This window comes from Stegostoma tigrinum, chromosome 1 (genome assembly GCF_030684315.1).
Source record: "Stegostoma tigrinum isolate sSteTig4 chromosome 1, sSteTig4.hap1, whole genome shotgun sequence".
NCBI classification, from domain to species: domain Eukaryota; kingdom Metazoa; phylum Chordata; class Chondrichthyes; order Orectolobiformes; family Stegostomatidae; genus Stegostoma; species Stegostoma tigrinum.
The window spans coordinates 19,411,183-19,426,145 of NC_081354.1; the positions used below are offsets into that span (position 1 = coordinate 19,411,183).

A 14,963-nucleotide genomic window follows, 5' to 3' on the forward strand; every position below is an offset into this window, starting at 1 on the left:
TTAAAATCAAACTTTGTTTGACTAGGAACCATTGTAGGTCAGCGATCAGAAGGGTTGTAAGTGAATATGACTTAGGATCATAACACAGTGCCTATGAAGATAGAAGTTTACAGACTGTAGAATGCAGAGGGTCAGCCAAGAGTTTGCTGGAATGGTCATCTCTAGAGCTAATGAAAATATGGATGAGGATTTCAGCTGCAGTTGAGCAGAGTCACCGATGATGTTGTGGAGGTTGAAATAGTTGGCCTTAGTGCACATATGAGGTCAGAAGCTTCTTCTGGGGTTGATTAACCCAGGTGGTGAAAAGACAGGCAAAATCTGGACACGATGCCAGAAGCAAATAGCCAGCAGCTAAGCAGTTTGGACCATGGGCCAAACTCCATAATAGCCTTGTGTCTTCCTAATATTTCACAAGAAAAGATTTCTGCTCATCCTGTACTGAATGTCTGATAAACAGGCTGATAGTTTAGCAACAGCAGAAGAGTCAAGGAAGTTGGCAATGAGATGGACTGAGGTGGGGATGTAATTTATATGTGTGAAAACCGACAGGCTGTTTTTAAGAATAAAACGAGGAGCTGGATGCTTTTGTTTTGGATTTCAAGCAATGTTGGAGAAACTCATCAGGTCTGACAGCATATTCAGTGACCCTGCAGAACTGGACTCAACCTTAGCTCTGCTTTCTCTCCACAAACCCTGCTGGACCTGAGTTTCTCCAGTTCTGGCTCTGCTTTTAGGTACGACCTGAGAAGCAATATGTATGTGAGAAGAATGTGGGATCAAGTATAAATTCTTGGGAGGCAAGAGTTTAGGTACAGGAACACTAAGATAAGCCACTGCAATAATTCTGTGACCTCACTTACCTAGATAGGAATAGAACCAGGTGAGACCAGTCCCATCCGGCTTGGTGACATTAAAGGATGCATTTAAGAATATGATCATCTGAGTCATAGGCTGCAGAGAGATGGGGGACTATGAGTCTGGCACAGTTTACTCTCAAAAAAAGAAGTTGGGTGTTTGTAATTGAGGTTGATCCTGAAATAGCAGTCAATTTTAATGAATGAGAACAAGGCTTAGTATGTGATGCATTGAATGATTAGAACTGTTGTCCACGTCTCTCTTCTTTTGTGAGAAATGAAATGTGCAAAGTTGAGGAAATAGCAAAGGATCTACCACTATCTTTTTAAAATGGCTTTGTATATGGAAGTTATGCAATTGCAGGATTGCCAATGTGATTCTTCAACCGAGGAAGGCATCGTGTGTAACTTTGGACCAGATGGGATAAGTTTCAAAAATCCATATATGTAGAATAAAATTCACTCTGATGGCAAGCAAATCAGTCAAAGATAATACGTTCGTATTTATAAAATGAAAATTTAATCTAGTTCTTTGCATATGTAATCCAGCATGTGGGGGGGAGGGGTGTGTGGGAATGGAGAATGCAATGGACATTGTGCAGAAGTATCTTGAAAAGATGTTCAGTCAGGCAATGCTTGAAAACTTCTTGAAAGATTCATCTCGAAAGCTTCCCTCCAGAATATTAATTTAGTCGCAGACTAGAGTTTGACACCCACAAGGTTGTTAGATTATTGAAATGATATTCAGGCTTTGACTGAAACTTGGATTATATATGACAACACTTATTTTCAAAATTCATGTGGCCCTAATTACGAAATCACAGCTTTGTTACCCCTGAGTCCTTCTCGCATTCTTTCTTCCTTTGAGCATCTGAATACCACCTCGTCCTTTTATATTTTCTCTTTGAACCTTGGGGGCAGTAAGGATGCAGTTTCTCCCTGAGATATTCTTTGATTTTCTCCAGTAGCTTCTGTACTGCATAATAGGCTCACCCTTTGTAATTTACGTTTGATCTTTGCGCTCTCCGCATTTGGAATACTGCGTACAATTCTGGTTGCCGCATTACCAAAAGGATGTGCATGCTTTGGAGAGGCTGCAGAGGAGGTTCACTAGGATGTTTTCTGGTATGGAGGGCACTAGCTATGAAGAGAGATTGAATAGATTAAGATTATTTGCATTAGAAACTTGAGGGGACACCTGACTGAGGTCTACAAATCCATGAGAGGTATGGACCGGGTGGATAGTAAGAAGCTTTTTCCCAGAGTTGGGGACTCACTCACTTGGGGTCACGATTTCAAGATGAGAGGGGAAAAGGTTAAGGGAGTTTTGCATAGAAAGTTCTTGATGCAGGGGGTGGTGGGTGTCTGGTACACATTGCCTCTACCACCTCCGCTGGCAGGTATGATAGCGTCACTTTAAGATGTATCTCGACAGATACATGAATGGGCAGGGAGCAGAGGGATACAGATCCTTGGAAAATAGGCTTGTTTCAGAGATAGTATGAACTGCAGATGCTGAAGAATTTGAGATAACATGGTGTGAAGCTGGATGAACACAGCAGGCCGAGCAGGAAAGTTTGACGTTTCAGGCCTAGACCCTTCTTCAGAGGATCTGGATCGGCGCAGGCTTGGAGGGCCGAAGGACCCATTCCTGTGCTGTAATTTTCTTTGTTCTTTGTTCCCTCTACCTGCTCCACTCAATTTATTTCCTAAATGTTCTTCCCAGGCACTTGTCAGGCCTATTGCCTTGACTTTGCCACCTCCCATGAATTCTATTCCCAATAATTGTCGGCAAGGTTATCTCTGACCATTTTCTTGTAATTCATTTCTTTCTGCATTGAAACAAAGCTCTTAGCCTGAAAGTTCAAACTTGCAAATTCTTAATCCACTTGTGACAATAATTCTGCAGTTGTCAGATTTGTCAACCACTTTATCACTTGCCTTATGTTATTCTTGTCTCGAGCCAAGTCTGGTCATTCTCCTATCACATGACTTCAATGTAATTTCCCTCCTGTCCATGATACCTGAAGTTCAGCCTGTCTGGTGAGCAACTGATTTAGCCACCAAGCACGAGATTGCAGTTTTAGCATTGTGAAAGACAGTTTATGCAAAACTGACAATATTCAGTCCTAAACCCAATCCCACTAAGCCATTCATTCCCGTTCTTACTGAAGTAATTTGGTTCTGTATCTCAAAGCCTTAAGTCTATGTTTTCAATGCTTGTTTTCAAATCATTTTGTTCTGTGCTGCTGTACCTCCAGCCAGGCCAGGACTATTAGAGGGTTCAGAAAAAAAAATTACTATGGTGATGCTGGAAATAAGCAGTCTTGTTAGTTATAAGGAGAAATTAAAGAAACTTTGCTTATTTTAGTAGATTGGAGAAGGAAGGCTGATTCTCTGATGGGGATGATCAAAATTCAGCTGTTTTATTCTCAAATGCTGCCATGCCTGAGTTTCTCCAGTGATTCCTGTTTTAGTTTGTTACACTTCCATCTGCATTCATTAAAATATGTAGTCGCCTGTGAGTTTGTCAGGTGAAAAATATGTGGACCATGATAAAGTAAAATCATGCTTGTGACTAGTTAGTCTTAGTTGTCCCATGCTCTAAAACAGTATGAACTACACCCCATACATGATGTACAATCATCTGCAATTCTTCAAAATCAACAATTAGTCAGTAGAATAAGTTGCAGTTCTAACTATTTAAATGTTTTTTAAACTTTTTTGATTCCTTTGTCTATCTCAAAAAAAACTAGATTGTTAGAAATTATTTACAAATATTATTTCAATTGATTTACAGTTGCTTAGCTATTTAAAAATTGCTGTGTTGTATATTTGATTCTTGAATTTTGCACGTTTTTCGGCTTGCTTCTATTTTTCTTTTCCGTTTTCAGTACTCAACGGATGAGGCAAACACCCAGCGATTTGTGGGTTCTTAAAAACTATATTTTTAGAAGTGGGTTACCTGTACACAGTTCAATGATTTACTATTTGTGGTGCTAGGAATCTATTTACCACTTATTCAGACAGGACAAATATAATTGTGTGTATTGTGTAAAAACTGTAAGATTCCAATTTGATTTCCTGAACTTTAGTAATAGCATAGAACAGAGGGAGAGAATCCAGTCCATATACTTGATTAGACACCAAATAATCTGATCTGATCTGCACAGCTCATTAAAACATGAATTTCTTGTTAACCTGGGATACCCCCCCCCCCCCCCCCCCCCCAAACATCTGATCTGTATTTTTTTTTATGGCAATCATTTTCAGAAAGTTGCAGGGTTCAAAAGCAGTAATCACCAGACAAATGTTTTGGATGAGAAAAGAATCACTTGCCACCTCAAGATTGTATCTTTTTCAAATCAATCTTTATTTACACTATGGAATACAATGAACTGTGCTGCAGTTAAGGAAGAAGAGTCTGCTGGATTAAGAATTTTAGCTTCACCTCATGAATATTACTAGTCTGTATTCAGGACAGAATCATGAATGTCCTTTCACTCTATGAATCATGTTTGGTATGTTTTCATTGCAAAGCATCTGACAGTAATTTCAGATATACGCTTGAATCAGCTTAGTGTGAGTGATATTAATCATAGGTTGTGTCTTAGCAGATGTAACTGTTCTTGTCATAAGTCCAGTTTTGATGGTATTAGGCAAGAATTTTCAAAAAATGATTGGGAGAGTCGGTTCACAGGTAAATTGCTTGGCACGCTCTTTCAATATTTTTTCTAAATATTTTCATGCTTTTTTATAGGTTAAATGTTCACAACAGTTAACTCATTTTTAGATGATTTAATTGTTCCTGTGTACATGATTGTAGTTAGTGTTTTGCTCGTGCAGTTGGATAGATATTGTCCTACTGTGTGTCATAACCGTTGTCAGGCAGATGTTTTGAAGGTGAGTATGTGGTCAGAGTACATTTTAGGAACACCAACTAATGTGGTTTAAGATCAGATATATGTATTAAATGAAAAGGTTATTAACTTAGAGATAATTTCATTCAATACAGGATAACTATTGAATAAACAGGCATTTCTTAAAATATTTTGAAGACCATTATTTTTATCACAGATTCCATTCCCCAGCATCCTTTTCGGTCACTGTCCCCTCTAACTGTCTGAAACTGAACGAGACTTGGTGTTAACAAAGTGTGAAGCTGGATGAACACGGCAGGCCAAGCAGCATCTCGGGAGCACAAAAGCTGACGTTTCGGGCCGAGACCCTTCATCAGAGAGGGGGATGGGGAGAGGCTTCTGGAATAAATAGGGAGAGAGGGGGAGGCAGACCGAAGATGGAGAGAAAAGAAGATAGGTGAGGAGGTAGGGAGGGGATAGGTCAGTCCAGGGAAGACGGACAGGTCAAGGAGGCGGGATGAGGTTAGTAGGTAGGAAATGGAGGTGCGGCTTGAGATGGGAGGAACAGATAGGTGAGAGGAAGAACAGGTTAGGGAGGCGGAGACTAGCTGGGCTGGTTTTGGGATGCAGTGGGGGGAGGGGAGATTTTGAAGCTTGTGAAGTCCACATTGATACCATTGGACTGCAGGGTTCCCAAGCGGAACAGGAGTGCTGTTCCTGCAACCTTCGGGTGGCATCATTGTGGCACTGCAGGAGACCCATGATGGACATGTCGTCTGAGGAATGGGAGGGGGAGTTCAAATGGTTCGCGACTGGGAGGTGCAGTTGTTTATTGTGAACCGAGCGGAGGTGTTCTGCAAAATGGTCCCCAAGCCTCCACTTGGTTTCCCCAATGTAGCGGAAGCTACACTGGGTACAGTGGATACAGTATATCATATTGACAGATGTGCAGGTGAACATCTGCTTAATATGGACAGTCATCTTGGGGCCTGGGATGGGGGTGAGGAAGGTGGTGTGGGGCAAGTGTAGCACTTCCTGCGGTTGCAGGAGAAGGTGCCGGGTGTGGTGGGGTTGGAGGGGAGTGTGGAGCGGACAAGGGAGTCACGGAGAGAGTGGTCTCTCTGGAAGGCAGACAAGGGTGGAGATGGAAAAATGTCCTGGGTGGTGGGGCTGGATTGTAGATGGCGGAAGTGTCGGAGGATGATGCGTTGTATCCGGAGTTTGGTGGGGTGGTGTGTGAGAACGAGGGAAATCTTGTTGTGGCGGGGGGGGGGGTGTGAGGGATGTGTTGCGGGAAATGCGGGAGACGCAGTCAATGGCGTTCTCGAGCCCTGTGGGTGGGAATGTTGAAGTCCTTTAAGAACGTGGACATCTGGGATCTGCGGGAGTGGAATGCCTCATCCTGGGAGCAGATGAGGCAGAGGAATTGGGAATAGGGGATGGAATTTTTGCAGGAGGGTGGGTAGGAGGTGGTGTATTCTAGGTAGCTGTGGGAGTTGGTGGGCTTGAAATGGACATCAGTTTCTAGCTGGTTACCTGAGATGGAGACTGAGGTCCAGGAAGCTGAGGGATGTGTTGGAGATGGCCCAGGTGAACTTGAGGTTGGGGGGATGGTGTTGGTGAAGCGGATGAACTGTTCGAGCTCCTCTGGGGTGCAAGAGGTGGCGCTGATACAGTCATCAATGTAACGGAGGAAGAGGTGGGGTTTGGGGCACCTTGCACCCCAGCCTCAAGTTCACCTGGGCCATCTCCAACACATCCCTCACACCCTGCCCCCGCCACAACCGCCCCAAGAGGATCCCCCTCGTTCTCACATACCACCCCACCAACCTCCCGATACAACGCATCATCCTCCGACACTTGCATCATCTACAATCCGGCCCCACCACCCAAGACATTTTTCCATCCCCACCCTTGTCTGCCTTCCAGAGAGACCACTCTCTCCGTGACTCCCTTGTCCGCTCCACACTCCCCTCCAACCCCACCACACCCGGCACCTTCTCCTGCAACCGCAGGAAGTGCTACACTTGCCCCACACCACCTTCCTCACCCCCATCCCAGGCCCCAAGATGACTTTCCATATTAAGCAGATGTTCACCTGCACATCTGCCAATATGATATACTGTATCCACTGTACCCAGTGTAGCTCCCTCTACATTGGGGAAACCAAGTGGAGGCTTGGGGACCACTTTGCAGAACACCTCCGCTCGGTTCACAATAAACAACAGCACCTCCTAGTCGCGAACCGTTTTAACTCCCCCCTCCCATTCCTCAGATGACATGTCCATCATGGGTCTCCTGCAGTGCCACAATGATGCCACCCGAAGGTTGCAGGAACAGCAACTCATATATATTCTGCTTGGGAACCCTGCAGTCCAATGGTATCAATGTGGACTTCACAAACTTCAAAATCTCCCCTTCCCCCACTGCATCCCAAAACCAGCCCAGCTTGTCCCCGCCTCCCTATCCCTTCCTCCCACCTCAAGTTGCACCTCCATTTCCTACCTACTAACCTCATCCCGCCTCCTTGACCTGTCCGTCTTCCCTGGACTGACCTATCCCCTCCCTACCTCCCCACCTATACTCCTCCTCTCCACCTATCTTCTTTTCTCTCCATCTTCGGTCTGCCTCCCCCTCTCTCCCTATTTATTCCAGAACCCTCTCCCCATCCCCCTCTCTGATGAAGGGTCTAGGCCCGAACCGTCAGCTTTTGTGCTCCTGAAATGCTGCTTGGCCTGCTGTGTTCATCCAGTTTCACACTTTATCTTGGATTCTCCAGCATCTGCAGTTCCCATTATCTCTGAGACTTGGTGTTGTTCCCTGACTGTCTCCTGACATGGAGAAAATGCTCTGCCAGTATTAAAAAAGCATTCCTACCTCTGTGCCAGAAGCTCAAAATCCATTCCAGGGCTTCATAGACGCAGAAGGTACATTCTTAACGAGGCCAAATAGATCAGTCAGCATTTTGAAAACATTAACACCTTGATTCTGACAGGCAGTAAGAACAGCCTCCTGGCTAGCCATGTTTTATGTAGGCTTCTAAGTCTTTAATTGTGACCACTACAATGTCCTGTACCGTGAAAGGCCTAGCTTCATACTGTCAATTTAGTTTACCATCTTTGGAAAGCCCTTGCACTGAGTAAACGTTTTCTCAAAGACTTGTATGCAAATTGTTGGATCTATCCTTAATTTTTTGACTGCTTGGTTTTGTTAAAATAAATGCATGTTTGGGGTGATTGTCTTAGCACTACCACTCTATCATTTAAATATGATGCCAAAAGTATGACATGTTTGAACTTTTAAATTCACACCTGATGGAACTGGTTCCACAAGCTCCAGAATTAAGTTCATGGAGAAATGCTATCTGCTTCAGCTGATACCAGTCTGTTCTGATCTAGACCATTTGATAAGTGTCACCTCAAAGGTTATTGTGAAAAATAAAAGTTGTGCAGTGGATTGCATATTAACAAGGATTTTTTTAAAAATGGCTAGCTAACAGAAATCAGAGTCAATCCATAAATGAGTCTTTTTGAGGTTGGCAAGATGTAATGAGTGGTATGCTATAGGGATTGGTGCTCGAATCTCAGCTGTTTTATGGTGACTTGGGTAAAAGGATGGAAGTATGATTGCTAAATTTGGTGATGACATCAAGATGGGATGAAAATTAAGTTTTAAAGATATAAACAGGCTACTAAAAGGATTGTGAGTGAGCAAACACTTGGCAAATGGTGTATTATGCAGGAAGATGTGCACTTGTCTTCTGGCAGGAGGAATAAAAATAGCAGCATATGATCTGAACAAGGAGATCGCACGAGCTCTGAGGTGTAGAGGGATCTGAGTGTCCTTGTGGATAAATTGCAAAAGGTGATCACAATGGGAATGGACTACCAATGTACGCGGGTAATGCCTGCATCTGGAGCATGATGAACAGTATTGGCCAATGTATTTAAAGAACGTAAATGAATTTCAGAGTTCAGAGAAGACATGCAAAATTAATATTTGGAATGAAGGGCTGGTTTGTAAAGGAGGGATGGACAACCTTGTTTCAATTGGAGCATAGATCTACAAAAGCAACTTGATTGAAACAGAAGGTCCCAATTGTGTCTTGGGGGTGAAATTAGTACGGTGAGAAGGTCACTGTTCACAAATCAAGGGTCACCCATTTGAAACAGATCAGGCAATTATTTTGAGGGTTATCTTGCTTTAAAACTCCTCTTCCTTTAAAGACAGTGGAAGCAAGGTCCTGTTTTTAGGCAGAAGTAGATACGTTTTCATCCCTTTGCTCCAAAAAGACCTATCAGCAGTAGGTGGACATGTGGATTTCATGTTAGCAAGACCAGTTGTGATTCTATTGAATGGCAGAGCAGGCCCAAAGGGATGAAATAGCCTAATGCTGCAACAAGTTTGTGTGATGAAACTCGTGAATGTCTTTTTCTCTGCTCCTGCCTATTCCGTGCACTACCCCAACCCTGTTTAAATAGGTAAATACTGAAAACACCGTTGTTTTGCTTTGATCTAATTTGTTCTGCCAATATTTAAAATTAATAATCTACAATTTGAATTTTTTTCTTCCAGTAGTACTAATTGTAGTATTTATAGTCAAGCACTTAATCAAATACATACTTACTGAGTTTATTGTTAGTACTACATCATTTCAACTGCATTTTGATGTTGAACTGGCAGTGTAAATTTGAGGTCGAGGACTAATTAATTCCAGAGGGAGGTGGAGGGAAATTTTCTGTAAAAGACACTCTTGCACTGATTCAGTTTACAACCAATCCAGCATCATACCATCTAGTTTGTAAAGTTCTTGGGACTGGAGTTATTGGCCTCTCTTGAAAACTTGATAAACTATAAACACAGTGAACAGATTACACTCAAAAATAAACTAAGCTCCTCATGGTTGACCATCAAACAAAATCAGTATGAAATTCTGACTGTTTCTTAAGGTATTTGATCTTGTGCAGTCAAAATTAAATAGTCGCATAAGTAATTCCTAGAAACATCTTTTGTTAATGATAGCTGGCCCATAATCCCTGTAATCATTACTCGTGACCCACATATCCTTAAAGGCTGTCAGGCTGGTTAAAATTGAGGCACCCATCCAAACCGAATTATTCCTGTTTGGTGGTGCAATGACTTTAATTTGAAATCCAGTGGGAACTTGGAATTTAATCTCCTTCAGCAACCTTTCTTCCAGACCCAGGAAAAGAGTAGAACCACCAGACAGTAAAATGTTGCTAAAGAGATCTTTTCTCAAGCTTCTGTCACATTTTGAAATACTATCATAGATCAACTTATGAATTCCAGGTTCTTCCAAACCTACAATGGAAGTTGTGAAGAGTGCTTCTGGTGCTTTGAAGAGTTCCTTTTGGAGTGTGATCAGATTCCCATCAGGGAGTGTATATTCCTGTTGAATGCCATCTGTTTGACTTTTGCTGTCCAGCTGGGGATCAAGAGCAATATAGCACAATGTTTCTTTGATGTTCTCAAAGGTCTCCTTAGGAATTGTATTTGAAATGTTATGACCATTTTCCAATAGAAGTCTCCTCACACTTTCAGTGATGTCATTTCCAGCAAGTTTAAGCCTTTTGACAGCATCAGGCAGGTAGTAGCCTTCATAAATTGGTACAGCATCTGTTAATCCAAATCCACTATCAAGGACTATTCCCCTCGTCCGTCCTGATGCATAGAGTGCCAGAGTTGCAGGAATAGCCACATACGTAGCTGGCACATTAAAACATTCAAACATAATTTCTGTCATCCTTTCTCTGTCAATGAAGGAAGTCAATGGAGCAGCGGTTATCAAAACTGGCTTCTCTTTTGGCTTTATGTGAAGTTCAGATGTGTAAACATGTTTCCAGAGCTTTTCCAAAAGTTCCCAGGAAGTTACTGTACCACGCTCAATAGGGTGTTTTAAGCATCCACTACCTCTTTTAGCTAGGGCCTTTTTTCCAAAATACATTTCTGTATGGGATGCTTCACGTGTGTTTCCCTTGACTTTGAAGGTACCTACAATGGATGGTATGACTGATGTTGGAATGCTGTCACCAACTAACCCGGATTTGCAGAGCCCAGAACCATTATCTATGATTACATCAGGAATGTCCATCATTTGATATGCAGCGATTCTTGTCAATTTGAACAGCAAGTCTTACTTGCCTCTTCTGGACAAGCAGGTACCCTGTAATTGCAACTAGAGCTGAAGACCTATAGCAGGATAGATCATTGCCACCAGATGACTCAACAATAGGTAGCTATGTGACCACTGAAAAGAGCCACTTCATAATAACTAACCTTTAAATGACCTGTGACTCATATTAAGACAGGTCAATAGTCTTGATTCAAAAAAAAGGTTCAGTAAACTGCCAGGTTCTGAAGAGCAGGAAGCTCAAGAGTGATACAAAGGAAGTGCCATGAATTGTCAGGCTACTTGTGATCTCCAGTCAGGTTGAAAATTAGCTGGAAGCAAGATAGTTTAGTGAATCAGATCTCTGTCCTTGCATTTGGGACTTTATTTCAAAGCAGCCAGTCTGGTTTCAGTTCATAATGCAAGACAGAACCTAAGTTCATTTCCCTGACATTCAAATTGGTTACAGTCATGAATGCAGATATTTTAGGTTATTGTTTAGGTAGTGTAAATGGAACTTGTAATTTTTCAATCAGCGATGCATGTGTATCAATCCTTAAATCTGTTTTGAAATTAACTTATTTTTCTATTTTTCAATTTCTCAATGTGGAGGCGATTACTGTTGGATTAAAGCATATGCTTGAGTTGGTAAACAAACTTTAGGCATGAAAAATGTGTACAATTAGAATGTTACAGCTGAAATCCTTACAGGTTTGGTTTCAGTTGCCACCTCGCTTAAACTTTTCTCCAACTTGGTGCAGCGCCACATTTTTTTTTTGCAAACTGCTCCGAATCTTACTCTCTCAGAATTGCAGAGTGCACTCTACCCAAGGAGAACTCCATCATATAACAGCAGTTGGGAAAAGATGAGCTGCCCTCTTCTTTCTTTTTATGGCTCTGGCTGATAGAAATAAGTTCAATTTTTCCAGTCAGCATGTTAATGAATGGTTCAGTGAATGGCTAGACAGGTGGATGGGTGAAGTAAGTTGGTAGGATGGTAGTTAAGTCAAGTGGGGATGCTGAGAGGAATGTGAGAAGTTGTGTGTCCGTGAGGACAGTTGGGACATTGGCCAATTGGTATTGGTTCGGGTCAGGAGGAAGCATGTTCGTGAGGGGCTTCAGAGTGGGAATTATAGAAGTCCAGTGAGAGTGACAGCAATTCTGTGGTGTTTTATAGGAGTTAAGCTAATGAGTTTAGTATATTGAAATTCTAATTGAATTGAAACATCAGTGTGAGAAATGCCCATCAGAGCTTCAAATAGCCTCTGCATTTCCCTCAGGGTGCAACATGTTGGAACTTCCACAGGTTCCTGAAGCACATCTTTGGTTGTATGTCCAATCTCTGATTCTGAAAGTGGGCCAGTGCACATTTCTATAAAATCCCAGTTGCTTACCTTCTTTGCAATTTATTTCCAGGTCCTTTTAAAGTAAAACATTAAAATCCCTATATTGAAACTGCAAGTGGTGTCGGAAAACTGTTGGTTTTGTTGCAAATGTACAAGTGTGAACTGTATAAGTGTCTCAGTAAATAAGGAGGAGCTGACCTGGTTCTGTAAGAAGTTGTAATCTCCTCTGAGGCATTTCTGCTTGCTGGAACACAGTTCCACTTTAACAAGTTGACAGATAGATATCTAATGTGGGGAAAATGTGAAGTTACATGGTGAACTAATTCACTTTTTGGTTGTAAAAATAGAAAACAAATACTTGTTAAAAAGCTCGACAAATTGGCTTGACATAAGTCAGGTTCTGAGGAAGGGTCACCAGACCTGAAAAGTTAACTCTGTTTTTCCCATCACGGATGCTGCCAGGCCTGCTGAGCTTCTCCAGCAACTTTGTTTTTGTTCCTGATTTACAGCATCTGCAGTTCCATCGGCTTGACATAAGCGGTGTTCAGAGACTTGGGTGTACCCTACAATGACCACAAAAGCACATTCAAAGCTCAAATAATGCCATGTTAACTTTTGTTTGCAAGGAGATTAGAGTACAGGAAGGTTAAAAAAGCCTTGCTGCAATTGTATAGTACTTTGGTAAGTTAACCCCTGGCTGTTGCTCAATTTTGATCTCCATATTTGAGGTAGAATATAACTTCTTTGGAATCACTACTGTATATTCATGGCATTTGTCCCTGGAATGAGCGGGTTGTCTTGAAGCTCTGTAAACTGAAAGCTGCAGAGAAAGTAAGCCCAAAAATTTCAGATTTTTCATTTGCTCACTTGTTGTTATCTGCGCGTTTGTGACCCATAGCGGCTGCCCCTGACCCAATCATTTTGTTTCCTGTTGACTTGTCAGGTTTGATTGTGCAGTCCTTCATCATAAAAGGACGCTTGACCTCGTAGCAGCAATGTGCTTTGTTATTCAAGGGACATCTGTGCCGCTATCCCCTCTGGATACCCCTAACCAGGATTTTGTTAAATACAGATTTCTGGAAGGGTGTGAAATACTGCTGCGTAAATACAGTAATGTCTGGCTGGAAGTTGAAAATGCAAGGACAGTGTCTCCGGGTAAGGATTAGCCCCAATGTAAGGATTAATTCCTTTTATGTATTTAAAGGATTGTGAATTATCTACCCGAGAGTTGAGTGCTCCATCATTCATTGCACTTAAGGCTGAGATAGACATATTTTTGGTATCTCAGGAAATCGTGTATATGGGTAGTTGATTGAAAAGTGGAGTTAGATTAACCCAAAATAAGACAAGATAATGTAGAATGACAGCGAAGGCTTGGCTGGCCACGCTGAGTATTCAATTCTTATCTCTTGTGTGTAGCCTGTTCTGTGGCCACTTTCTGGATAAACTTAAATCATGCGTAACATTGAGATTTTTGAATCATCTGGAGGGTAACAGCCAATGTACTTCACAGCAGGGATCAGTAACTAGTTATTGAGATCAAAAGTCACAACTGATTTTCTTTCCTTTGTTTAGGTATTAAAATTATTAACAGAGGAGTCGGTTCAGCATGTCCTCACTGAATTCTTAGATATATTTTCTAATCAGTCCTGTTGAGACATGTTACTACACACCTCTGGAGTAGGTGGAACCTGAACCCAGGCTTTTTGGTAGAGAGAGAGAGAGGAGCTCTCCGACTGCACTACAAGAGCCCTCTCGCCACATTCTTCCTTAGTGTAGCTTGCAACACATGGATTTCCTAATTAACCCATTGTGCAAATATCTACTTGTCACTATTAAAGAGTGGTGTGTATCTTAGCAATGAAAATAGTTAATAACTTTGTAATTGATCAGAATTGTTTTGAACGAAAGGTTTCCCCAGACCTCTTAGTCTGATACTTAAGTTAGCACATGAAATGCATCATGTGGATGTGACTGCATAAGGAAAATTCCATTATACGCAATATCAAGAATTCCAACGCTTCAGTTATGCTCTTTTGGACTTGTTGATTGTGGTATTCCACAGGAAGTCTAGTTTGATGTACTCTTACTAATATCACTTGCCAAGATAAGACATGAAAGTGGTGATACTTTACTTGATCTACAAAATGTAAACTGGCTGTCTTACAAAAGTGTAGCATTTGCAAAATTCCATTATTATATTTGAATTTTCAAATCTTGGTTCTGAGAAATAAATGGGCATAGTGTATCTGCTGCTCCAGCATGGAATGCACTGTCTTGCAGGGGGATACGTTTAGCTAAAGTGTGGGACATAGAACACGTTGATAGACCTAATGATTTGGGGCACTGTCAAGTGTTTGCATCTAGAGTATCCTTCCTGTTGTATTGGTTGGCAAGATTATTTGGAGAGAGTGGGAAGATTTAGTTCACAGCACTGATCTGTTAAGTCCATTATGAAGTTACTCATCAGCGTATTGGATTTAACAGGACCAGCCTGGTTCAGCTGTCAAATTAGTGAATGTGCCAAGGATCCAACAGATTTCATAGTTTTCTGTTGTATATAACTTTTGAGGCACATCAGACCTGACGTCGTACAAAAGGTAAGGACTGATGTATGCCATTCTACCTCCTAGAGCCCATTTTCACCCAGATTTCCTTCAAAATGCCATTTCATTCATTACTAATCAACATCAAACTTAAATGACTTGCAGCGATCATGCTGAAACCTCATGGGAATTTTGGCCAAAATATCTCTCTCCCATTAATTATTAAT

At 41.8% G+C, this 14,963-nt stretch overlaps 2 protein-coding genes across 11 annotated transcripts in view; one reads left to right on the plus strand and one right to left on the minus strand.

Annotated features, from left to right (window-relative positions):
* The window catches only part of kiaa0232 (KIAA0232 ortholog), a 104,670-nt gene that overhangs the window by 5,652 nt on the left and 84,055 nt on the right, over nt 1-14,963 (plus strand). The gene's annotated exons all lie outside the window — the stretch shown is intronic.
* On the minus strand, nt 9,635-10,829 carry LOC125457473 (actin-3-like). Its single transcript, XM_048541692.2, has one exon. The coding sequence runs from the start codon at nt 10,827-10,829 to the stop codon at nt 9,711-9,713; it is 1,119 nt and encodes a 372-aa protein (XP_048397649.1). The 3' UTR covers nt 9,635-9,710.

Bases quoted from the DNA above. Each gene is read 5' to 3' on its own strand.
- LOC125457473 (XM_048541692.2), bottom strand. From the start codon at position 10,829: ATGATGGACATTCCTGATGTAATCATAGATAATGGTTCTGGGCTCTGC.